We start from the raw sequence: 27,676 nt of genomic DNA, 5'->3' as shown, positions 1-27,676 counted from the left end.
TCCCGTTTGCACAGGAGTTGCCATCCCCATTAATGTTATCTAAGAGTTTTCGAGAAAGTTTAGGGGAGATCACTCCCGCTCTATTTAAAAAATAATTGCATATTATTTTCATATTCAAACAGGTAGAAATGTTTTAAAAGAATCCAAAGTTTTTATCTCTTCAAATTCAATTAACATCCCGGCTGTTAATTACATGAAAGTATTAGATGGAAACGTAGACGACGATAACTGTTTGTCGATAAATCAGTCTGGTCGACAAATAATCTGGAAATCAATATTTAATTGGCCAAGAATAATTAAGCGAATTCTGATATATACCAGTGGTAAGAGTATAAGATAAATTTTAATTAAAAATTTATATTTATTTAATTTTTTCATCTAAATGATATTTTGCCTTTCTAATTTTCGAAGTATAAACTGAAATAAAAAAACGAAAAAATACTTGGGTATTTTTATTTATTAACTAGTATACCCGTCCCCGCGCGTTGCCGTGGGAATAGAAGAAAGTCTGTTGAAATATATAAGAAGGGTTTCATCAATGCGTTACCAATCATATATTCTTAGACGCCTGACCTTGTTTCGTAAATGTGAGTTATTTGAATATAAAATTACACAAATCAACAGGATTTATTCTTAAACACGTAGAAAAAAAAATTATTTGACGTTTTATAAACATCAGTGTGACTGATGCAATTTGTTGCATTACTAATGGTGTATAATTGCATCATTCGCAAAGTGACGAAACCGTTTGGACTTTTTACGGATAAAAGGAAACAACCCAGTTAATAATCTAACCTTGGTTAATTTTTCTGACTATTGAAAAAAAATATATTACAGGGCCCTCAGCGGCCCGGCTAAGCCTTTGGGGGCCGAAACTGAAATGTATGTTTGCAGCGAAATTGCACCATACTTATTTACATATTACATATATTTTTTAAATTTTTTCATCTAAATGAAATTTGGCCTTTCCAGTTTTCAAAGTATAAGAATATAAGATACATTAAAAATTAAATTTATATTTGTTTAATCTTTTCATCTAAATGATATTTCGCCTTTCCAGTATAAGATACATTTAAAAATCAAATTTATCTTTATTTAAATTTTACATCTAAATGATATTTTACCTTTCCAGTTTTCTAAGTATAAACTGAAAAAAAAACTTGGGTATTTAAATTTATTATTGAAAGAGAACTGTTTGAAATACAAACTTTGCAAAGCTGCACATACAATGAAAGTTGTATATAATCATCGAAATAAAGTTTTTTTTTTACATTATTTTTAAAATGTTCAGTGCTAAAAACTAGAAAACGTAGATTTAACACGTGCCTTGTACAATTCACATATTTATGTAAAACAAGTAGCGTTGAGGTAGGCCTACATTTCAACATTTAAAAAAAAAAAGTATTGATCTATTCAATGCCAATACTTAATTAAGTAAACTGATTTATGACGGCTTTGAGTTAGCATATTTTTCTTTTTTTTAGTTGCGAAACAATATTATGTGAGTTACGTTTCGGATCCGCGCCGATTAACATTTATTAAAATCGTAGATGTCTTTAAATGCCTACACGTTACTTCTGATTATACTTCCCGTAATAATGTTGTTACTATGAAAATTTAATTTTTTAAAAATTATTTATTGTTCTACTAGAAACCTCGACGCCACAGATGGAACATTTTAAAGTTGAACTCTACGATTATAACGATTTGATAGCTTTTACAAAAGAAATTGACAGCGTTTCTGTCCTTCACACAATCTACGTTGAGAATAGTCGAAAGATCATGAAGTTAGCCTTAAGTACCAATGATTCGCTTTCGCTATGTGAAATACAAGCGTTTGGAGGTACATTAAATAAATTTTATATTGTTTGTACAATCTTACATATTATACATATTAGCATATTCATAGTCTATATATGCCACATATAAATATAAATAAATAAATAAATAAATAAATAAATAAATATATATATATATATATATATATATATATATATATATATATATATATATATGATTTTGTGAGTGTGTGCGTGCGCGTGCGTGCGTGCGTGCTTATTTGTAAAAAAAAAGATAAATTCCACACACAAATTTTATCATATAAATTCCTAAATTAATTGTATTACCGGAATATAAATAGACCAAAATCATTTCGCAACTGTTTTTGAAATAATGTAAGTGTTGTCCTTATAAATTCATTAAATTTCAGAGTGTTCGAGAAGGAGATACGGTGTGACATGTGATTACGTGTGTAGTATGACATGTGTTGAACAGGATTGTCAGATTACCGGCCGCTGCAAGGAGTGTGTTGAAAACAGGCGAGGGGATTACTGTATGGAAAGTAAGAGCAATCCCTATACTAGTTTGTGAAACTCCACTTCAGCTAATTGCTCCATATAAACCCTATCTTTTTTTTAAAGTATTCTCCAGTACCGTTAACAATTTATATGTTCAATGAATATGCTTTTGCGAAATTTCTACAGTATAATTTTCGCTGTCACGGTCAGTGTAAAAATTAATAACACAACGTGTCGTAAATATTTTTGTTAAGTTTCAATAGCCACGTGCAATTGTCATAATTTTATGACTCCCCTCCCCACCCCCCCCCCCCCCCCCAAAAACCGTCTCCCCCCCCCCCCCCCCCAAAAATCGTCTTCGCCCCGCCCCCCCCCCCCCCCCAAACAAAAAAGTATTTATACAGAAAATATATACTTTTACTAGTGTCACACCCTCCCGAAAATTGCAAGTAACCTTTCCTTCCCCCCCCCCCCTCTTCGGAGAAAAAGTCTGGAAAAAACACAGCTTTACTTTCCCGAACGTGAGTTAGCTACCAATAAGAGCTGGATGTGGACTCAAGGACGTTCCACTAACCTGAATTCGGATTCGAACACCATTTTTAACTAACTAGAGTTGGTAGCTCTACCTCTAGGCCACGTCGTCTCATGCCTATACCTGTGCAAATAGTTAAACATAAACATGCAGAATACACACATACGAATATATATCTAATATATAAAGCTCAATTCTGTATGTAAAAATACATATGTTTGTCGTTGACATACTTCGATGGATTAAAGTGTTAGACTATTATCGTGCGCATTTGTCTAAATTTATGAGTTAAAAAATTATTATTGAAAGTGTTGGGAAATAATTTTCATTTTTCAAACTGATAATAATAATTTTCGGCATGTTCATTAAACAAAAGTTTTTAAAAAATATAATCTTTTACAAAAATTCTAATTATGTCTTTATTTAGTCCTATAGCACTTACTTCCCTTTGATAAATAAGGAAAACACAATTACTTCCCTTTATAAAACCATTGCATTAGTGGAAAAGAATTTACTTTTTATTACTTTGTTTTAGTGTTGGGAAAAAAAATAATTACATAATTAGCGGGGATTGATCAAGTGCAAATGTCGTAGGTATTTTACGGATCAGCTTGGAGTATTATAATCGTTCATTAAATTGAAACAGGCGCGTTCGTTTAAGTGAGTGCAAAAGACTATGAATAAGTTGGGGTACTATAGTCGTTCATTAAGCTAAAACAGGTGATTCCATACCGGGCGTTTATGTTCGCGTTAGTGTTTTCTTTGTGTTTAGGTGGGTTTGCGTTAGTGGTTGCGTTTTGATTTGGTTCGATTTTGTTCTTTCTTTTTTCGTTTTTGTTTGTGTTTTTTTTCTTTGGGTTTGTATTTGTGTTTTTGGTTGGTTTTGCGTTTGGATTTGGTTTGTTTTCGTTTGCTTTTTCGTTGTTTTTTTTTTGTGTTGGTATTGGTGTTTGTGGTTGTGGTTGGGTTTGTTGTTAGGTTTTTGTTTTCGTTTGCTTTTTTGTTTGTTTTTCTTTGTGTTTGTATTGGTGTTTGTGGTTGTGGTTGGGTTTGTTGTTAGGTTTTTGTTTTCGTTTGTATTTGTAATTGTGTTAGCGTTATGTTTGCGTTTTGTTGTTTTGGTTTTGGTTGGTTGTGGTTTGGGTGGGCAATGCCGGGTTTATGATGATTACTAAACACACAGGTGATGGTCTTTAACAGAAAGGTTTTTCACAGAAGCCAGAGCAGAGCCTGGCCGGGACGGCTAGTCTAATATATAAAGCTCAGTTCTGTATGTAACGCATATGTTTGTCGTTGGTCTTGGATGGATTTTAGTGTTAGACAATTATCGTGCGCATTTGTCTAAATTTATAAGTTAAAAAATTACTATTGAAAGTGTTGGGAACTAATTTTCATTTTTCAAATTATAGTAATAATTGTCGGCATGTTCATTAAACACAAGTTTTAAAAAAATATCATCTTTTACAAAAATTCTAACTATGTCTTTATTTAGTCCTATAGCACTTACTTCCCTTTGATAAATTAGGAAAACACAATTACTTCCCTTTATAAAACCATTGCATTTTGTGGAAAAGAATTTATTTTTAATTACTTTGTTTTGGTGTTGGGAAAAAAAAATAATTACATAATTAGCGGGGATTGATCAAGTGCAAATGTTGTAGGTATTTTACGGATCAGCTTGGAGTATTATAATCGTTCATTAAATTGAAACAGGCGCGTTCGTTTAAGTGAGTGCAAAAGACTATGAATAAGTTGGGGTACTATAGTCGTTCATTAAGCTAAAACAGGTGATTCCGCCCCGGGCGTTTATGTTCGCGTTAGTGTTTTCTTTGTGTTTAGGTGGGTTTGAGTTAGTGGTTGCGTTTTGATTTGGTTCGTTTTTGTTCTTTCTTTTTTCGTTTTTGTTTGTGTTTTTTTGTTTGGGTTTGTATTTGTGTTTTTTGGTTGGTTTTGCGTTTGGATTTGGTTTGTTTTCGTTTGCTTTTTCGTTTTTTTTTTGTTGGTATTGGTGTTTGTGGTTGGGTTTGTTAGGTTTTTGTTTTCGTTTGCTTTTTTGTTTGTTTTTTCTTTGTGTTTGTATTGGTGTTTGTTGTTGTGGTTGGGTTTGTTGTTAGGTTTTTGTTTTCGTTTGTATTTGTAATTGTGTTAGCGTTATGTTTGCGTTGTGTTGTTTTGGTTGGTTGTGGTTTGGGTGGGCAATACCGGGTTTATGATGATTACTAAACACACAGGTAATGGTCTTTAACAGAAAGGTTTTTCACTGAAGCCAGAGCAGGGCCTGGCCGGGACGGCTAGTATATATATATATATATATATATATATATATATATATATATATATATATATATATATATATATATATATATATATATATATATAATATATATATATATATATATATATATATATATATATATATATATATATATATATATATATATATATATATATGTGTGTGTGTGTGTGTGTGTATGTATGTATGTATGTATCTTTTTTTTAATTTATATAAAAGAGACGTATCTGAACACGTATAGATTTATATGTATTTAAAATAATATAACTTTTAATATCATTTTCACAGCTATACAAAAGCGCATCGCTTTTAATTTATCAAATCTAGCTACAGTGGATAAGCTCCGCTTTATCCCACAAAAAGGAGACAAGCTGAGCACCATAGAGATACTTATGATGTTCCTTGCGGCTGTTGGTTTCGTTCTTACAATAGCTAAACTTTGCTCTAATAACAGGTAACTTTATCAAGATAAGTAAGCCGGCTTAAAAGTATGTAAATATGGGTAAATTTAGGATATAGTGTCAACTAATAATTTAAAAAATACTAATAATAATATTTTACTCTTCCCCAGAAATGAAGCCGTAAATAAACTGAGCATTCTAAAAATAAACATAAGCAAAGTAAGTATCGAACGTAAATGCTGTAAGAAAACTATAAGCCATAAATAGCATGTTAACATCTATATTTGTAGCTGTTTTTCCTCATAAACAGTGTTAATACTTTTATCAAATACATTTAATTTAGCCAATCAAAAAGTGAAAGTCTTTTGGTACGATATTTAGCGATATTCAGGTCAGGTTAACCAGTGTTTCTTCCAAATTTTTTCTCCGAGGGGGGGGGGGACTTGATATTCTCGGGGGGGGGGGCGGACACTGGTAAAAGTATGTTTTCTATATAACTTCCATTTCGTTGGGGGGGGGGGGGGGCTGAACCTATCCCCCTCCCCAAATTCATATTAAATGTATATGTTTTTTTCTTCCATTGTCACCTGATTATAAATGAAGTAATTTCCATTCATCCGTGTTATAATTCCATATGTCCGACCTAAGCAATATTTAATGTAGGCCTATATAATTGTCTGTCCGTTGTCATAAAAAAGCATAAATGAATGAATTTATATTCACCTGTATGGTAATTCCATATGGTTCCATCTGTTGCAGTTGAATGTTGTTTTTCGTCAGTTCATGGTGTTTTTTCGTGTAGTTGTAAAGTTCCATTTTACAGCAAAAAAAAAAGGCAAATGAAGTGAAAGTCTGGTCAGCGCTATACCCAGCCGCCTTATGTTTTCCTAACGTGAGTTAGCTACACATCAGAGCTGGGTTTACCCAGGGAGGGACATTAATCCGGATTTGAACTCGAGACCTTCTATTTCTATTAAAAAAAAAAAAAAAAAATTTTCTTCTGTACATTTTGCAATTTTTTTGCTTTGGTGTCACCCGCTAAATGGTGTCACCCGGTGCGGCCCTCCCCCCCCCCCATCACCCCCCCCCCCCTCCCTACGCCTTTGCTGTATATGGTAAGCGGTGGATAGTACTAAAGGGACGATTTTGAAATAAATTGCCTTCCTATATTCCAAAATATGCATTTTTATTGTTACTTCTTACTACCAGTAAAATACCAATCTATATTTCGAATAGTCGAGTGTCTTAAAATCCCTTTCAGATCGCGTCTACGGTAAAACGGTCATAACCAGTGTTTTTTCCAGATTTTTTTCTCCAGGACGGGGGGGGGGGGCATTTGATATTTTCGGGGGGCGGTCAACTTTTTCCGGGGGGGGGGGGTGGGACACTGGTAAAAGTATATTTTTTTTCTATATAAATTCCATTTCGTTCGAGGGGGCGGTAGACTCCCCCCCCCCCCCCCCGAAGAAATACCTGAAAGAAACTCTGGTCATCAGTGTTTCTTCCAGACTTTTTTCTCCGGGGGGGCACTTGAAATTTCGGGGGGGGGGGGGGGGCGGTAAACTTTCTTCGGGGGGCGGACACTGTTAAAAGTATATATTTTCTATATAAATTATACAAATTATATTTCGTTCGGGGGGGGGGGGGGGGGGGGCAGGCGGTAAAATTTTTTCGAAGAGATGCCTAGAAGAAACTCTGGTCTTAACTTTGAGACTCAGATCCAACTGGAACAAGATTTCACTGTTAGGCACAGCAACATTTTAAAAATAAATATTTTGATATAACAATTTCTCGTTCATAAAAGGAAGTTAAATTATAATTTTAGACATTACGCCCGGAAGGTTGAGTTCTAATACAGCTATATGAATAGAACGGTGGGCTGTACAATTATTTCCAAAATAATTTGGCTCTGACAACCAGGACTGGGAGGATCTAGAGAGAAGATCAATGGAAGATCAATGGAATCAAGGAAGGACAAACATTGAACGAGTCTGTGATTGGCAATCTTTGCTTTAAAGCTTCCGCCATCGTTATCCGTGTAATGTTTTATTAATCTCATGGTATCTGGTCACTTAATTCCTAGATAATTAATCCTCGTATTGTAATCCCCTAGTCATTTAATCCCTATGTATTTAATCCGCTGACACTTCAACCTTTATGAAGCATTATAGAATGCTTCTGTCAAAGGGTTAGGATTAAGGTTAATGTAAGGATTTAAATATTATTAATGTATTAAAATATTTATTTTAATTGATTAAATTTTTGTGATGTCTAAATGAAAATAATTATTTGAATGTCAGTTGAATTTTTCGCTGAATTTATCATTTTTATAGACTTTAATTTTTTAGGATTAAGTGTCTTGGCTTTAAATCTAAGGGATTAATGTAGAGGATCAAATGTCTGGAGTTAAGGGCATCCAATTATATATAGTGTTTAATGAATTTAAATGGCTTTAAATATGTACATTAAATATTAATGATATTACAATAGAATAAAGAAATAATATGTAACCATTGAGTTTTGTTATTGAATTGTATTTATTTAATATGCTTAGTTTTTACATACACCATTTAACAGAATATAAATATAAAAGCTTTATAAGACCTTGCAATCGATAGAGCATGCAATAACTAACCAAACCACGAATTTCGGCCAGTTCCCGAATAGGTCAGCCATTTCAAACATCGGTCGATGCGTGTTGCCAGTATCCGATGTTGTGGAAATAGCCAGTCTATGTGTTATTTTGACCGGTCACTACCCTAAGTGCCGGGAAATCCGTGGCCAATATTTGATGTACTGGTGCAAGGCTGACTTTTAGTCGACCCAGGCTTTGGAAAGTCCCAAACCAGATGCCTGAAAATAACAATTCAAACATATGCGTAGGCCTTAGTGTGTGAAAAAGAGTGTAAGTATGCTTTCGAACCTGAAGGTTCATTGTGCAGGTGAAGTAGAGTTCGCCTGTTTTAGCTACCTCAGCCATTGAAGGGATAGTGTGGCCAGCACTATGCCTAACCGCCTTTACTTTCCCTAACGTGAGTCAGGTGCCCATCAGAGCTAAGTGGACTACGTTCTACCTGTTTGAACCCGGGATTCAAACTCAACATTTTCGGGATGGCAGTCGTGTGCTCTACAATCCGACCACGCCGTACGCTGAAAAAAAAAGGTAGTTCAGTCAATTCTTGTGGATGTTGTGACTACGATATCCTTGCTATTGGTGGAATAAACTATGAAGCAGACAAAGATTACTGGGGGAGAATTCATCATCATCATCCTCATTTACCGTTCGGGGCAGATGAAGTAGAGTTCATCTGCTTCAGAGACAGGAATATGAAGGGATAGCGTGGTCAGCACTATGCACAGCCGCTTTTATTTTCCTAACGTGAGTTGGGTGGACTCAGGGAAGTTTTACTGATTTGAACCCGGATTCGAGACTCTCGGGCCAGCAGTCAAGCGCTCTATCGTTAAGTCACGCCGTCCCATGGAGGAGAATTACTTTGCAAACTTTTCTTCGTTCTTTATTTTTTAAATGTTGGAAGAGATTCTCTCCAACACAATTAAGTATACGTGTCTACTGCTTTTCTTTTTGGATTTTTTTACATGACCAATATCAAACTACAAGGCAGCATTTGTTTGATTTTTGGAGTTGTCTCATCTGCCCGAGGGTTCGTACTCGAGACTAATCGGTTTAGCAATCCTATTCGGCAAAGTTCATGGTTGATAGTCTCGAGTTCAAACCCTCTGGCAGATAAGACTCGATCCCTCCCAACACTAAAAATTAAGAACGAAGAAGAAAAGAAGAAGCAATCATATGCTTTACCGACTCGACCACGTCGAGAGCATTACGGACTCGATCACGCCGACCCATCTTAAGGTACTAATATGCTAAACAATTATTCAGATGCTAAATTCCCAGTTCCACCTTGGCCGATTTCAGGCTTTGGTCGTAAAATAGGATTGAAGCGGGAAGAATGTCACAGGAAAAATGTCAAAGGAAAAAGAAGTCACTGATGTGTATTTGCATTTAAGTATTTAGAAAGTGCAAATCAACATTCGATTAATAAATGTATTGTAAAATTTTAAGTCTGAAGTATTTAGGTTTTAATTCTGTTATAGAATTCAATAAAGTGTTCCAACCCACTAAGTTTTCAAAATTTTCATCTTGTTTTTAAAATACAAACTTTGAAGAACGTGAAATGGTCGAAAGATCTAGCAGTGGCGTAGCGAGGTCGGGTGTCACCCGGTGCGGCACTTAATGGTGTCACCCCCCCCCCCCCCCCCCCCCCAGAGGCATAGAAACCCTTCCCAGGGACAAACTTTCAAATTTTCGATTTGCACCCCCCCTCAAACTTTCGATTTGCACCCCCCCCCCTCGAGTTTTCGATTTGCACCCCCCCCCCTCAAACATTCGATTTGCACCCCCCCTCGAGTTTTTCTCTATATATTTTGCTATTTTTTGCCTTGGTGTCACCCCCCTAAATGGTGTCACCCGGTGCGGTCCGTACCCCCCGCCCCCCCCCCCCTCGCTACGCCCCTGAGATCTAGATCTAGTTCATATGATTTGTAGTCCTCAACTCCTCGCAACAATAATTCAGCCAACTTTACTGCCCCGATTTATCGTCCTCATTACATCACAAAGCATCGGATCAAGCTAAAAAGCAGACACAGTACAACGGCTCTCGTTGAAGCAAAACGTAAACAATACACAATGTGGACATACTATGCCGAGAGACGAAAGCCCTACGGGAAAAAAGCCACAAAACACAACGATGTGCCTACGTTCCTTTTATAATTAGTTTTTCTACCAGGTATTGAAAGAAAATATGCAACGAATTTTGAGGCTGTGTAAATAATTATCTTTTGTACATCTTATAATACTTAGTGTGAAGATCAAAGTCAGATTATTACTTAAAAAAAAAAAGGCTTTAACAGTGTAAAAATATGTTACTAAAAACATATTTTTTTTAACAATTCTCAACATATTTTGACTTTTTTTCTGTACTTTTTTTCAGTGCACCCAACATACTCATAGTCTCTGTGGGAGGGGGGGGGGGGGTCTTTTGTCACAGTGTGACGAAGAGGAAGGGGAGTTAAAATCGTAAAAAAAACACGGACCGCTTAAACTCTAGAGCAGGTGTTCCCAACCTTTTTTTTACTCTAGAGCACATTCTAAAATATCGGTAGGTTGGCGGGCACCACCTATTTTAAATCGACAAACTAATGCCAGAGGCGTAACGACCCTTCCCGTCACCCGGGGATAAAACTTTCGATTTGCACCCCCGCCCCCTCAAACTTTCGACTTGCACCCCCCCCCCCCCTCGAATTTTCGATTTGCACCCCCCCTCCTCAAATTTTCGATTTCCATCCCCTTCAACCTTTCAATATTGTTTATGAACAAAATTCTGTCTCTGTCGAATAGTGAGAGGCAGGCACATACGAATCATTTGGCGGGCGCCATGGCGCCCGCGGGCACGGGGTTGGGAACCCTTGCTCTAGCTAGAGCTTAGAGCGTATTCTTTGGGAATTTTAATTTTATTGTTATAAAATTTATTTTATCGCTAGTTTTGTGTTTTATTTTACAGACCTACTCTTTTCGCCATTTTATTTCAGGTAAGCAGGTAGGGTTACTTTTTAAAAACTGGCTTCATTTTAAAATTTGAATTAATATTCTAAAACGTCTAAATTTTTAGTCCTACGCTGGGCTACGCTCTAGGAACTAGATCTACAATATGTAACCTAGACGAGGGCCTTGCTTAGTCAGAAAAACAACAAAACATTTGAGTGGGCTAATGGGAACACGAGTCCACAGCAAGGGCTGCTGGGAAAAATGAATACGGAAGTAATGTTCAATATGGCCCATGTCTCTTTTCATTAATGTTGTCTGTCAGTTTATCATGGAATTAAAATTCTGTTTGTAATCAGATCGTTAATTTTTAATGGTGACTTTGTTTTTGCATCATTTATATTGTTTTCAAAATGAACAGATTAGTAATAATTGCTGCTTTAGGTAAGTTGGATCCCTCTAAAACTCTAAATCTAATCGTATCCGTGTTTGTAAACTTCTGCGTCAAGTGAAGTCAAGTCCAAGTCAGTGTGTTAAAAGTTGAAGAGTAGAATCTAGATTATCTCGTCGCTAAAAAGACTCTAGATCTAGTAAGAGTGGATCTAGGTCTAGTAGTAGAGTGTAGATGTAGATTGTAAGTCTAGAAAATAGATCTCTAGATCTAGTCTAGTAGTAGTAATTGAACTGTGAAAGGCAGTAATTTGATACTAAAACAGTGGGAAGCAGTGTTTCTTCCAAAAAATTTTCTCCGGGGTGCACATATTTTTCGGGGGGGGGGGGGTGGGATAAACTCCACCTCGTTCGCAGAGTTTCTTCCAGGCATCTCTTCGGGGGGGGGGGGGGGGGGGGCAGTTAAAGCCCCTCCGAAAAAATTCTACCCCCCCCCCAGAGAAAAAAGTCTGGAATAAACACTGCTCGTTCAGAAGGGTGCTAGACTTTCTTCGGAAAGAGATACCTGGAATAAACTCTGGGGGGGGGGGGCATGGGGGATCTACATCAATGGGGCATTAAACAGAGTGATTTATTATTTTTTTGGGAAGAAAGTAAATGTTGCTATGGTTGTGTCATCCTAAGTATTTAGTAAGTATTCATCCGTTCCAAGACAGAGTGATTTTTTACAGAATTCATCCTAATTGTTTTATTCAATCGTCTTAGTGAATCATCCTCGTTGCACAACTTTTATGGAGGAAGGGGAATCGTTGTAGGCAATGAAGGGTAGTGATTTAGTATTCATTGATATTCCCCTAATGAACGCGGTCTTTCAATTTGTATCTGATACTTTGGTGAGGTTAAAAACTACATTTGTAGAGTTTGTTTTCATGATTCATAACCAGCTAAGTCCAAAAGCAATCAATCTTTTTCATTTTTTTACAACTTTAATTACTTTAGTTTTGTTGATTTTGTAATTTGTCTACAATTATGTGCTTACTAACACTCTTTTTTAGATAGATTTCAAACGTATGACTTATATTAACTATTAGTCATTAACAAACAATTAAAACCACTTTATTGTTCTAATTTTCTGGCAATTGATTGAATTTTCTTTAGTACATTTAGTATGGATTACATAACTGTAAAAAGTAATTTAATATCTTAGCAAAAAAAGAAAAAAAACAGAACCTTGGAGTTTAAAACATGGGAGAGGTGAACATCTGATGTTAAACTGGAAAGTTTTGCATTAGCTTATAGATAAGCCTATATATATAGGCTATTTATATAATGGAAAAAAGCAGGCCCCGCACGGAAGGTTGGCCCTAGGCCCAGTGTATTCCTAATGCTGGCTCTGGGAGAGAAATTACGACTTGCCTTAGCGTAGATGTTTTTGATGGTACTGCGCATGCGTGTGTTTACAACCGCAGAACTTTAACCCTAGCCATAACCCTAGCTCGGCTATTAAGGTCACTGCACATGCACTGCCGTCCAAGTGGAGACACTGGGGCAAAAAATCTTTTTCCGAGTGGTCACTTTGATTTTTATTTTGGTAATCTTTTGTTTTAGGCGGGTAAAATCGTCCGAAGCTAGTAATGTGCGAAAAAGTTGCCTCATTGTTAAGGCTTTAATGGAAATATATTGTGATATATTTGTGTCAAATATTAAAGATAACTGAATAATAAACCACAATCAATGGCTAAATAAAATATATTTAGGCCTAGATTTTCTTACTAAATCTAAAATTTACCCAATTTTCAATTTAAACATGACCACTGAATGATAGACATCCATATTTAATACATTAGGCGCTAATTTTGAAGTTTTAAGTTCGTTTTAAAATAAATTACTCTCCATAACAACACTTGTTATATCACTCTTTCGTTTAAAGCAAAGGCAAACCGCAAATCCAGTGCGACTTTTTGACTATGCACCATAGTTCCTCATTAGTGATCACCTAATAGCGGTCACGTTGTTTAAAAAAAGAATATATAAATTTGGTTGTCATTTACAGGGATGTGACTTTTCCGAATTTTAGCGGAAATCCGATTTTTCCGTTTCAGTTGCAATTTTCCTCCGCTGATTTAATTTTCGCCGATTTTTTCCGCCGAGTTTCAATTTTTTACGAAGTTTTAAAAATTAGGAAATGTCTTCTACAGAAAGGGGCGACATGCTCATTCCACTTATTCGTATTTAAATTTAAATTGACAACTACTGTACTTAGGTCAAATGAACACTCGAATATGCGCATTTCTTTTCGATTGGTCGATTGCGCTAGGTCTGACGGTGCTAGATCAAGATTAAATGTAGATTAAGATTCGGAATTTCGGCGGACTTTCAAACCACAATTTTTGTAGTCCAAATTTTCCACTGATATTTTCAGTTAACTATTTATCAAAAACACGGAAAAGGTAATCTAAAAGAATGCAGTTATTCAAATGAAACTTACATCTCTTAAGCCTGGTAATCTAGCTATCGATATAGCCTAATTTACCTATCGGTATTTTAACCCGCCTAAATCTAGTTTCTCCCTGATTTTTTTTTTATTTCGCAATCTCAAATTAATATTGAAATCCTTGCAAAAGGTGACTATGAGGACTAGACTAACCCGCCCCACCTCGTAGCAACTTTTTTATAAATGATTTATAAAAAAGTGGTTTGCAATATTTGATTTTTTTTTCATAAACTGATAAACCTAGATCTAATAGTTCTACATACTCCAGTTCATTTTTATACTCCCCGGTTTGATATTTAAAAAGTTTTATTATTTTTAATGACACCTTTTAAATTTATAACGTGAAAACCCGCCATTTTGCTCATGATAAAATTATTAAAAGTAATTCTAAGAAGGTCACTGGAACTAAGATGAAAAATCATGCTGCATCTGGTCTGTACTCCATATTGTTGTTAGTGAGTGGGTAGTGAGCAATACTAAAAAAATATATCAATATAAGCCAGAAATTAACTTTAAACAGCAGTGTTTGCGAGCAAGTGAGCAAGATTTACTCTATTATAAAAAAACGGCCATCTGTAAGTTAGAGTAGTTTCCCCTGAATTTTGATATATTTAGCCATTGATTTTGGTTTATTATTCAGTTATCTATAATATTTAACACAAATATATCACAATATACGTCTATTAGGTCTAAAGCCCTAACAATGAGGCAACTTTACTAGCCTCTGCCGATTTTACGCACCTAAAACGATAGATTACCTTTTATTTTATTCCCTGCTTCACGTTCACCTCTAGTTGAGCGTATTTTATTATAAACACGTAGGGTCGGCGTGGTCGAGTCGGTAAAGCTCATGGTTGCTAAACCGAAAAGTCTCGAGTTCGAACCCTCGGGCAGATGAGGCTCGTTAGCTGGGGACAGCCACTCTTCTACGAGAGACAACTCCAAAATTAAACAACTGCTGCCTTGTAGTTTGTTCTTGGTTGGACAAAGGCTATGGAAGCAAATCCAAAAAGAAAAGCAGGCTGAAATCGGAGTCAATGGCCTCAATGGCGCATAACCAGTTGACACGTACCGCTTAATTGTGTTGGAGGCGTGGTCGAGTCGGCAAAAAGCTCATGGTTGATAAATTCGAACAAAGTCTCGAGTTCAAACCCACTGGCAGATAAATCTCGATCCCCTTCAACACTAATAATTAAGAACGAAGAAGAAGAAGAAGAAGAATTATAAACACAACCGAAACCCTCAAAAGCATTAAGAAAACACTAGGATTAGATCTAGATCTAGTCCTACTTATTTCTTTTATGAATGTGTTTTAATTAGAGAAGGTAAAAAACATAATATAAGCATTAGAACAGTTCCAATTAAATAGCATGAGATCGTCAGTGGGAGAAAAATCCCTACACTGTCGAGGGTTCACTGAGTTCGCATTGACTTAAATTATCAGCATACATCATAGCTTGGGCAATTGCTTTTTGAAATTGTGGTGGACTCAGTTTTGGGGCCATTGTGAGTTCATGTAAGTTAATTTATAGTATAGTATCATGTGTTGGAGATACTTGTGACAATACAAACATAACGGCCTTGCAATTATGAGTTTCATACTTTACCTATTATCATGACAATCTTAACTGACATGAACATACTATTTTCAAGAGTAAAAAAAAAAGATTTTTGACTAGATTAAATTATCAAAAACTAAAACAAAAATTCATTGTCTATAGCGCATTCAGGTTCTTAAATATTACACTAATTACCTAATGACTAAAAATGTACATTTGATTCAGGCTAATTTTATTGTAAACAATTAGATATGGTACTGTTACCCAAAAGCTGTGAATAGATATTATCATTTTATATCATTTTAGTGAGGATTTTTTTAAGATTAACCAAGGCATTACACACATCATACCAAATATTTACGTAGATATTACGCTTAGTAAACTTTAAAATTCAATGCAAGATTTTGTTTGCCACAGGACAGTGCTGCTGTATTTTTCCATATAGTTTTATTCAGAACAAAAGTATTTTGATATGCTATTCGTTTTTTGGTAATATAACATACTTAACAGTTTAATTAGTTCATGGGTTCACTACCACTATTGATCAGGCATTATTTTCCATAATATTTGTTTAAGTGTAACAGACCGAGAGTAGTTGTAGACGTTGTTGGCTTGTTTCATTTGTTAAATTCAAATCCTTACTTTTCTGTACCACTATTTATCTTTTTTTTTTAATTTCCAAATTATTTCTATTGCAGTTGTTTCATGTGTAAATTCTTTGGACCTGACTGGAACATTTTCTCCATCTGCCAGTGTGGTTAAAGGCACCAATGCCAGCTTACAGTGTACTTGGATTCCTGGTGCCAAAGAAACAATTTTAGCCCTAACAATTACTTTTAATTCTGGATCGGGGTTGAAATCATTCTACTCCTATATAGGTGGTGCTGTGACAGGACTTGCTGATTATCACAGTCGTCTCTCTGTAGCTACATATAATACCACGAGTATGACAATGATAATTCAAAATACACAGTGTAGTGATGAAGGAACCTATTTCTGCTCAGTTACATATATTAATACTGAAACAGGCAGTTCCAGTTTTAAAAATAATTCCACACCTTTGTATATTAAAGGTAATTGCATCAACACCATTCTTAGAAAAAAATGTAGATGTTATTTGCCACATATATTACTAAAATAATGTTAATGTCAGACTGTTCTTAGAGCCTTTAAACTTACCTACAAAATTTGTTTTTGATAGTTCCTCCTAAGTCGCCATCCTTTGCAAGTGGAGCATCACAGAATGGAGTCCCTGAGGGATCATTAGCAAATATCACATGTAATGCTAATTGGGGTCGACCAGGCAAAGGATCAATACAGTGGAAGTATTACAGTAATGGAGTGGAGGTTACCGCATCCATTAACCCACAAGTCACTACTAAGTCTGGTAAAAAATTAAATGCACATTTTGTGAATATAGTTTTTTTTTTAATATTCTGTTCCATATTCTTTTTTACTTTCTCGTATATACGAAGTATAGAGAAAGTCTTGTAATCGTGCAAAAAAAAAAAATCGAGATTTTTTGCAAATCTCGACGTTTTGCATCTCACTGATACGGAAAAACATAATTTTGCAATCTTGTCCGTATGTCTGTGTGTGTCCGTGTGTAAACACGATAACTTGAGTACCGTTACAGCTAGGTTGATGAAATTTCATATATAAGTATTATATCAAAATCGTAGATCCGTATCAACTTTTGAGCGATTTCCGACAACCGGAAGTGGTACTTTTTCTACTTTGAATTTTTCAAAAGCCTATAACTTGAGTACTATTTCAGATAGATAAATGAAATTTCATACGTAAGTAAAAGATCTAATTCTCTACCTTCTATTAAATTTTGAGTCATTTCCGTTGACTGGAAGTAGTACTTTACGCTACTTCCGATTTCTCAAAAAACTAATGTAAATTTTAAAAGTAATAATAATATTGCGCACTATTATGCGCTTTTTTATTTCGCGTTCACTTGGTGTGCAATTAATTTGTCTACGAGATTTTATTCTATTTTTAAAACTTTAAGTATTTAACATGGATTAAAAATCATGTCTATAGCCCGAGTTCCCATCCCCTGTTATTTTATATAAGAATATTCGAGAAAGTTTAGGGGAAATCACTCCCGGTTTATTTTTTCTTTCTTTCTTTGTTTTTTTTTTACTTTCTCGTATATACATAGTATAGAGAAAGTATTGTAATCGTGCAAAAAAAAAAATCGAGATTTTTACAAATCTCGACGTTTTACACCTCACTGATACGGAAAAACATAATTTTGCAATCTTGTCCGTATGTCTGTGTGTGTGTGTGTCTGTGTGTCCGTGTGTAAACACGATAACTTGAGTACCGTTACAGCTAGGTTGATGAAATTTCATATATAAGTATTATATCAAAATCGTAGATCCGTATCAACTTTTGAGCGATTTCCGACAACCGGAAGTGGTACTTTTTCTACTTTGAATTTTTCAAAAGCCTATAACTTGAGTACTATTTCAGATAGATAAATGAAATTTCACATGTAAGTAAAAGATCTAATTCTCTACCTTCTGTTAAATTTTGAGTAATTTCCGTTGACCGGAAGTAGTAATTTACGTTACTTCCGATTTCTCAAAAAACTAATGTAAATTTTTAAAGTACTAATACTATTGCGCACTATTATACACACCTTTATTAGGCGTTCGCTTGCTGCGCAATTGTTTTTTACTGAGATTCTATTCTATTTTTAAAAGTTTCAGTATTTAAAATGGATTAAAAATCATAACTATATCCCCAGTTACCATCCCCTGTTGTTTTATATTAGAATATTCGAGAAAGTTTAGGGGAGATCACTCCCGGTTTATTTTTACTGTGAATGAATAACCTTTTATAAAACACTTATTTTCAATACTTTCTTATCTAGTTAATGTATTTTCAAATATTTATTTTTTGTCCAGTGAGCCTGCAGTCAGGTGATGACCCTTGTACAGAACGCTGGGAGAGTAGGACAAGTCTAGTCGCCAACAGAACCTTTCAGAACCTAAGCCTGGCCTGCTATGTTGTGAACACAGACTTCCCAGTGACACAACCTGATTGTACCAGTGTTAACTTCTGCAGTCAGACAGATCCCATCTCCATACTGTGTATGTAATAAAGCATTTGCTATATAGAATTCTAGTCAAGTTTCCTTTCTGACCTTTTGGCCCACAGGCGGGTGAAATAGAGTTTACACATTTACAGTTTTATTTTAATTTTATTTTGTAAATAGTATTAACTTACCCAAGAAAAATTGAAAAATATAAGTATGGATTTCAGGCTTTTTAAATTTTAAAATTTCCCTTTTAGTCCTAAAATTATAGGTTGAATTTATACTTTTCTGAACATTTTACAAACAAGAAATGTATATTTTACAGATGGCGTATCTGACATTACTGTCAACAGTGCTCCACAGTCTATGAGCTATGAAGGTGGTACAACAACACTCACCTGTTATGCTGATGGTAATCCTAAACCCAGCTACACCTGGACTAAAGAGGATGACGTCAACAGGACATTAACTGGCATACAGGATGGAGATGTCTCTAAACTTGTTCTGACTAATCTTAGACTTGACCAGGATGATGGTACATACAAGTAAGTAATTTGTGCATTTGCTTTTCTGGTTGTAACACTATGGACAGAAAAATTTTATTTTTTTCCCCGGGTTACTGTTATTGCTAGTTTATAAACTTTAGTGGCATTTTCACGCCTACTTAACATGTTTTGAGTCACACTCTTTTTCATTAAATGATTGATAATAGCTTTTCATCGCTGTGGTTCAATTTACATGATTATAATTTGTTGGCAATATTTCTTTTATGTCAAATTTTAAAAATCTTTCTACAAAGTGTAATTGCTTCATAATGTTTTTACTCTCAGTTGTACAGCCTCAAATGTTGTATTGGGAGTCTCGTATTCGACAAGCCGTGAGGTCAATGTCAATGTTGGTAAGTATGTTTGTCATTGCATTTGAATTCTAAAACAGTTTTAATTTGTACTGCTTCAAGTATCTTAGACAAATATTAGTTTCATTTTCTGTTTCTCATAGTCATATAGTCATAGATAGGACAATTTAGTATCTTTCAGTATGATTGTGATTGTATTTGAATTCTAAACACTGATAAAGTTTTAATTTGTACTGCCTCAAGTATCTTAGCAATTATATTGGTTCCATTTTCTGCTTCTAATATAGTTATAGATAAGATAATTCAGTATCTTCTTGTTCAGTTTTCTTTCTCTGGCTTTTTAAATTAGTTGTTCTACATTGGGAAATTAAAGAGTTATGTTTTGCAACAACTTTTAGCTGCTAAAGACTGGTCCTAAGTTGCTCCTAATTTTATTACTATGTGCTGGGGAAAAATTGCTTGAATAGTGTTTTTTTTCTATGTTCTGGTCAAAATGACTTGAATACTCCCTAATATTTTTTTTCTATGGTCTGAGAGAAACTGCTTGAATACACTCTAGTAAAGTTTTTTTTCTATTTGATAAAATGTCCAGTGGCTACAACCACAACCAAGGCTACAACAAAGACATCAACAACTGCAAGAACTTCCACAAGTGTCACCACAGCCCCTGGGGGGGCAAGTCCTGAGTCTCAGTCAGCTGATAACAGCCAGACCAGTGAGTAGAACCTCTTGTTTGTAGCACTTTATGTTTGCATGCTGATCATCATCTTTTCAACGTGCGAGCCCAAGACTCATGGGACAGATGAAGTAGAGTTTATCTGTTTCAATGACCTCGGCACTTGAAGGGAAATTGTGGGCAGCACTATACCCAGCCGAATTAGTTTGCCTAATGTGAGTCACTACCCATTGGGGCTCAGTGGACTCAGGGATGTCCTACAGTCATGAGTCTGAACCAAGATCCGAACTCAAGACCTTTGGGCCAGTAATCAAACACTCTACCATTCGGCCACACTGTTGGAAACCTTAAATGTGCCCCTGTGGGTGTATCATTGGTTCTTAAGCCATTTGTGTATGCAGCTGTATATTTTATATTTAAAAGAGTTTTTAAAACTAAAACATTTTTAATAATTATGTTATGAAAATCTGGGTAGCTTCTCAAGAGAATTTTTAATAAAGTGAATTGTTTCTGATGAGGATGTAATTTTCTCTCATGTTTGATTAGGTCTTTATAGAAGGCAAATATTTTATGCTACAAATTATGTATGGAATTAAAGCTATTCATTCTAATCTAATGTGTTGATACGGAGAATTCAACTAGATTTTTATACATCAAATTGTGAATATTTTCATTTGATTCTTAGTTGTTTTTTTTTTAACTATTTAAGCTGCATTTTATTTTTGTCACAATGTTGTTTTACCTTTGGTATACATATTACAGGTTATTGAAGTAGTCTCTTATATTAACTGTACCCTTATTTTGTACCTAGACACAATCATTATTGCTGTGTGTGTGAGTGTTGGGTGTGTCATCATCATTGTACTGATTATAGTGGGAGTGGTCTGCTGGAGGAAGCGACAACCTAAGAAAACTATTGAAGGTGAGATTACTACACCTATTGTTAGTTTCAATAGTTTTATTCAAATATTAGAATTTAGAGGTTTTAACCATTAATGTCCCATTCATTCTACCAAAACTCCACCCATGACGGCCCAATGTAAGGAGCATAACTCTGTATGATCAAGTGAATAGTTTCACAAAATATTTGTTTTTGTCTAAATGAAATTGAAAATTAAGATAAAAAGTACTGCTTAATGTTGGGAATAAACCTGGCTTTCCAACAGTATTAAATAGAATATATTATATTCGGTAAAAGTACAGTATAAAAATAAAAAATGTCTGAGAAAATTCAAAACAGGTCATTTTCGGTAGTCAACTTTATTTATTTTTGTCTTAACAACTATGCATCGAATTTAACAGTTAAATATCAATTTGGTTATGTTTAACATATATAATTCATAAAATACATGCCTAGATACGTTTAGAGGCATTAATTTTTTTTATTTTTAATATTAAATCTACTAAAAATACGACAGATGAGTCGAAAATTTCGAGATAGAAAGAAACTATTATTTTTTATCTTTCAAAAGCGCCATTGAAATTACAAGACCGGAAAAGGATGCTGAAACCATCCGACTTCCTGTTTAGTTAAAAATTAGGATTTGTAGGCCAAATTTTAATGAAACAAATTTAATTTTTCTATGCTTATTGTAAGCGGGCGGCAGCGGGCGTTACGGGACATTAACGGTGTCGGGCGGCAGCGGGCGTTACGGGACATTAATGGTTAATGAGGTTTAAGAGGTATTATCTATTTTACAAGAAGTGTGTTTGTCAAAATATAGTTGATTAACTTTTGATAAAGACAATTTATTTTAATATAAATAATAATTATCTCCCCCATGATTAACATTTTCTCCCAAATATTTCTTTCCAGAACCTCCAGAGAAACCATATAAGTAAGTTTAATAGAATATTACAATTTTAGGTAGAAATACTTTAGGAATAAAAGTTATACTAGTGGAGCAGGAGTTAATGGTCTCAATAAGAAAAAACCATAAGAGACTTTAAATTTTCATTATGCATATGGTAACAAAAAATTAACCTAAATGAGCAGCAGTCACACCATTTTAAATAATACCTTTTCATGAGCAGCAATCACACCATTTTAAATCATACCTTTTCATGAGCAGCAATCACACCATTTTAAATCAAACCTTTTCACAAACAGCAATCACACCATTTTAAATCATACCTTTTCATGAGCAGCAATCACACCATTTTAAATCATACCTTTTCACAAACAGCAATCACACCATTTTAAATCATACCTTTTCATGAGCAGCAATCACACCATTTTAAATCATACCTTTTCACAAACAGCAATCACACCATTTTAAATCACACCTTTTCATGAGCAGCAACCACACCATTTTAAATCATACCTTTTCATGAGCAGCAATCACACCATTTTAAATCATACCTTTTCATGAGCAGCAATCACACCATTTTAAATCATACCTTTTCATGAGCAGCAATCACACCATTTTAAATCATACCTTTTCATGAACAGCAATCACACCATTTTAAATCATACCTTTTCACAAACAGCAATCACACCATTTTAAATCATACCTTTTCATGAACAGCAATCACACCATTTTAAATCATACCTTTTCATGAGCAGCAATCACACCATTTTAAATCATACCTTTTCATGAGTAGCAATCACACCATTTTAAATCATACCTTTTCATGAGCAGCAATCACGCCATTTTAAATCATACCTTTTCACAAACAGCAATCACACCATTTTAAATCATACCTTTTCATGAGCAGCAATCACGCCATTTTAAATCATACCTTTTCATGAGCAGCAATCACACCATTTTAAATCATACCTTTTCACAAACAGCAATCACACCATTTTAAATCATACCTTTTCATGAGCAGCAATCACGCCATTTTAAATCATACCTTTTCATGAGCAGCAATCACACCATTTTAAATCATACCTTTTCACAAACAGCAACCACACCAACCTGAGTTTCCAGCATGCACAGCCAGACCTGGTGGCTGATGAAAAGAAGTTCAACAACCCAAGTCTCAACAGTGTAAGTTTACCCATCATTACCTCCCTTTGATTTATTTAGGCTCTGAATTTCTTTTGTTTCAGAAATTATTTGTAAAATAATTGGGGAAACAAAAGTGTTGCAAATACAGTTGTAAACAGAATATCAAAACCAATCATTGTCTTCTTATGCTTACCAATTGAAAATTACATGATGAATATTGAGATCCAACTCCTAAAGATGTTCATTCTTGAGGATTTCGCATTCTGATAATTTATTATATAATATAAAAGGTTTTCCTTAGATGTTAAACTTCTAACTCATCATTTTTTGCATATTTCCCCTACTCCATTATCACACTTATTTATTAACATTTTAGGCGCTCATATATCTATTCAAAACTCTATGCTGGTTCCCCAATTAACACTGTGAATACCAGCTCCAATAAGAGCGTGTCTTCATTTATACATTAGAAAGACTTGAGTTTAGACCTAGCGCTGTTTTTTTTTTTTTGCTATGAATGTATTGAGTCTGTCCAGCTCTAATGGGTACCTGACATTTATTGTGGAAAAATTCATTAAAAACTAAATGTGACAGTCATCTAGGTTTTTTTTCTCTATTATCTATTTCAGTCTTTTGACCAAAAAATTGTATTGAAAGTGAAGTGTTTCTATCATCTGTTTCAGTCTTTTAACCAAATAATTGTATTGAAAGTGAAGTGTTTCTATCATCTGTTTCAGTCTTTTAACCAAATAATTGTATTGAAAGTGAAGTGTTTCTATCATCTGTTTCAGTCTTTTGACCAAAAAATTGTATTGAAAGTGAAGTGTTTCTATCATCTGTTTCAGTCTTTTGACCAAATAATTGTATTGAAAGTGAAGTGTTTCTATCATCTGTTTCAGTCTTTTGACCAAATAATTGTATTGAAAGTGAAGTGTTTCTATCATCTGTTTCAGTCTTTTGACCAAATAATTGTATTGAAAGTGAAGTGTTTCTATCATCTGTTTCAGTCTTTTAACCAAATAATTGTATTGAAAGTGAAGTGTTTCTATCATCTGTTTCAGTCTTTTGACCAAATAATTGTATTGAAAATGAATTGTTTCTATCATCTGTTTCAGTCTTTTGACCAGAAACATGAAGATGGCCTGCTGTACGCTGACTTAACATACGACAACCGCCCCAGGAGCCGTAAGCCAATGGCCATCACAGAGACCTCGTCTGATTACTCGTCAGATATCCAGATGCCACAGGTGTAATCACAGACAGGTCAGCCATGCAATAGATCTGAGGTTTTCATTTTGAGAACTTATTGGTTGTGAAAAGTTAGCGTTGTTTTTTTTTACATATACATATTTATGATCATTTAATTTTTTAAAATGGTTGTGTAGTTACTGTTATTAAGGTAAAGTTTGTTACCTGTGTTAGTGATGTCTACAGGTTGTGGATATTTCAACTCTGTTTAGTGGAAGTTCATATCAGTAACTACTGTAAAAAGGTTTTTTTTTAACTAATTTTATCATATCACGACTAACAGAGCTTAGTTAACACTAATTAATTAATCTAATGTCAATACCAATTTAACAAGAGCTAGTTCTAATTATTTTAATTTCTTTGCAATAATTTAATAAATGTCACTTGAGTAATTAATTACATATTGAAGATTGCTATTTTTAACCAAATCTTACTGATAAAATGGTTGTAAATATTTTTATTTGTAATTTTATTTTACATTTGAAAATGCTAGGAAGTATTTGATGGAAAGAAACATAATATGATTTTTAAATTTTCTTTTTGCTTTAACTGAAGCTCAAACTGAACTATCAACCGTTATGTTATGCAAAGTCCCTGTATGTTTAAATTTTTTCACTCTTGTTGTCACAATAAATCAACCTCATTTTCAACAAGCTGAAACAATACTGTCTCCTTTAGAGGAGATCAGTTATAGTAATGAATTGCTGACCTTCAGTGTAGACCACTGTATGGTCTGCCATCTTGTCAGTTAAAACACTACTACTAGTTGTTTTTTTTATGAAACTGAACTTTCTTCTATACAACTTATACAAAAATATATTATATAAATGCATAAGAATAATTTGCTTTAAAATGTTAAAATGTATTATTTATATTATACTTTGTTCATGGATGAAGGTTTCCTTACAAAAATATAAATGATGTTTGTGTTGATTTATTTTTGTTACAAACAGTGAATACCTAGTCTTGATTCATTTTTCTTTTGTATTGCATTCCATCTACTTCAGATGAGATCATTTTTGTATAGTAAAAATTTAAAACATTAGGGCTCTAAACAAAAATTACAGCATTTCTTAAATTCTGCACATAAATTTTTTAATTCTAAATTGTTTTACATTGAACTGGATTTGATTTTGTTTACCAGATAATGATGAAAAACTTAATGTCATAGTTTTATTACAAATTGTATGCAGAATATTTGTGTATGTAATAAAATTGTAAACATAGCTATAAACTGCCTTTAATATGGGAAAGTATATGCCTATAATATTTCTAAATTATATTACGTTTGTTCTTTGGACAAATTTCATCAGTTATTATTTAAGTATTTTTATATAAATGTTATTTTTAAACATGCACACATTTTTGTACCTAAATACTGACATAAAATTAAAGGAACTCCATATTGTTGCATAAACTAAAATATTGTGTTACTTTAACAGCAAAGTTAATGAATCAAACCAATATGTACAATTGATGCAGTGTGAATGATTGCTTAAAACTGTCATAGTTTGGTGAGACGTGTGTCCTTGCAATGGTGCACTTGATTGAATACTTGTGTGTGCTTTCATATGTTGGATTGCTTGTAAGTTTATAAATGCGTATTTGTAAATATACTGGGAAAATGAAAAACTAATTAAATTAACTATGAAATAAAATTTGTTTAGCATTTGGTAGTAGCAATATTATCTGTTACTCTTCATTAATTCATAAGAAAATTTTGAGCATCAGCCAGTTGAGGTTTAACTTTTGATTTCATAGATGTTTTGTATAGTCTATTAAATCATACCTGCTGTTGACCATTAAAGATTTAACCTAAGTGTGTAAAAGAAATGTTGATGTGTCTGGAATTTACTGTGTAAAAGGATTGTTAGTGTATGTGTGGAAATTTTAATGAGTGTGTGGAAGTAAGTGTGTTAAAGAAATGTGTGTGATGGATTAAGTGTGTAAAAAATTTGTTTATGGGATTAAGTGTGTAAAAGAAATTCGTGTGTGAGGGATGTTCTTGCTTCTGAAGCTCACGTGTGCTGTGCTGAACTTTGTACTTAATTTTTTGCTTCACGCTGCCATGATAAATCATACCTACAACTAATGCATGCTGACTAACATTGCTGACTTTTATGTTAAAAAAAAAATTCATATTCTACAGAGCATCTTTTGTTTATGTAACTTTGTATACTGTAAATATAAGTAACATGTGAATAATGTATATAGGATCGAAATGGTTTTCTGTGTAGAGTGTAAAACAAGTGCATAGCCATTCACCAAACCACTTGTAAAACATTTTATCCTGTCATATGTTTACATAATACAGTAAAGGGCGCATTAATATTTGGAAAAGTTTCAGTTTGTGTTTAACTACTAGTTTGAACCATACAAGTGTTGTTAAAGAAGTGTAAAATTTGTCAACACATTTTTTTAAAAAGATTATTTATATTGTTAGTATTTTGATGTTTGATATTTAGAAAAGTAATTTAGATTATATTGGTAATGTTTGCAGTGTAGAGCTAAGCTTGGTGTGAATTAGACAAATAGAATAGCAGTGCAGTGTGTTATATTTGCTGAAGTATTTATTATCGCAACATAAATTTGTGTGCCTGATGAATCCAATGAATTTTTTTTCCTTAACTACATTCCCCATTGCCTGAACCCTCTTCTAAAATTGGTTAAAATATTGAACCCTGTAAGGGGTACCCAGCTTTCTGAACCCTCTTCTATAACTGGTTAAAATATCAAACCCTGTAAGGCGTAATGTGTGCCTGATGTTTCCATCTTTAGTTGTAACCATCTCCAACATTCCTATTAACCATCTCTTTCAGTGCAAGGCTAAAGATACCAAAGCAATTTAAACGTTACTTATATTCCAATGCTTATACATTGTTTTTAAAGATTTCTCTTTATTCCCATGTAAAAAAAAAAGTATTTTAGAAACAAGAAAACTGTTTTCAAAATGTTTGACACGCCTTAAAACGTCCTACACATTCCTTTGATAATCCTAGCCACTAATGGTTTACTTTAATGTGGGGTGGGAGGTATACTTTTTTTAGAAAACACTTTGTGTTATATATATATTTTATTAATAATCTTATAAAAGGTATAATGTTATTGTTACTTTTATAACAACCCTTTCATTAATTTCTATTTCTTAAATTACTCTACAGCCATGAATTCTTTGAAATTGCCATTTATAATTTTATGCAATTTGTAAACAAACAAAAAAAGAAATGTTAAGTGAAGCTCAAAAAAATGTTAAATATTTCTATAGTAATTTTATAGCAGAAAAATAAGATATAAACAATAAAGAAAATACAAGTTTCTGAAATATTTCATTTAACCTTTAATATAAACTTGTGCACTGTGTTTA

General features: G+C 33.9%; 1 protein-coding gene and 1 long non-coding RNA gene across 2 annotated transcripts; both read left to right on the top strand.

Moving 5' to 3' along the window:
• Nucleotides 1-133: 133 nt before the first annotated feature.
• Nucleotides 134-2,295, top strand: LOC131932196 (uncharacterized). The gene is made up of 3 exons (XR_009384501.1): nucleotides 134-323; nucleotides 1,652-1,843; nucleotides 2,210-2,295. It is a non-coding gene; the product is annotated as an uncharacterized LOC131932196 (long non-coding RNA).
• A 14,183-nt stretch (nucleotides 2,296-16,478) lies between these two features.
• LOC131932191 (cell adhesion molecule 1) lies at nucleotides 16,479-27,557 on the top strand. Its single transcript, XM_059289068.1, has 10 exons — nucleotides 16,479-16,599; nucleotides 16,728-16,913; nucleotides 18,448-18,633; nucleotides 18,904-19,123; nucleotides 19,409-19,476; nucleotides 20,027-20,149; nucleotides 20,922-21,032; nucleotides 21,927-21,948; nucleotides 23,019-23,103; nucleotides 24,180-27,557. Exons 1-10 carry the CDS (start codon nucleotides 16,479-16,481, stop codon nucleotides 24,315-24,317), a joined length of 1,260 nt encoding a protein of 419 aa, XP_059145051.1. The 3' UTR covers nucleotides 24,318-27,557.
• The last annotated feature ends 119 nt before the right edge of the window (nucleotides 27,558-27,676 follow it).

The sequence above is a fragment of the Physella acuta genome, unplaced genomic scaffold (assembly GCF_028476545.2).
Source record: "Physella acuta isolate Inbredline_101_S28 unplaced genomic scaffold, ASM2847654v3 ptg002108l, whole genome shotgun sequence".
In the NCBI taxonomy this organism is placed as follows: domain Eukaryota; kingdom Metazoa; phylum Mollusca; class Gastropoda; family Physidae; genus Physella; species Physella acuta.
Note: the sequence above shows the minus strand (reverse complement) of the source record. Positions and strands in the feature narration are given on the sequence as shown.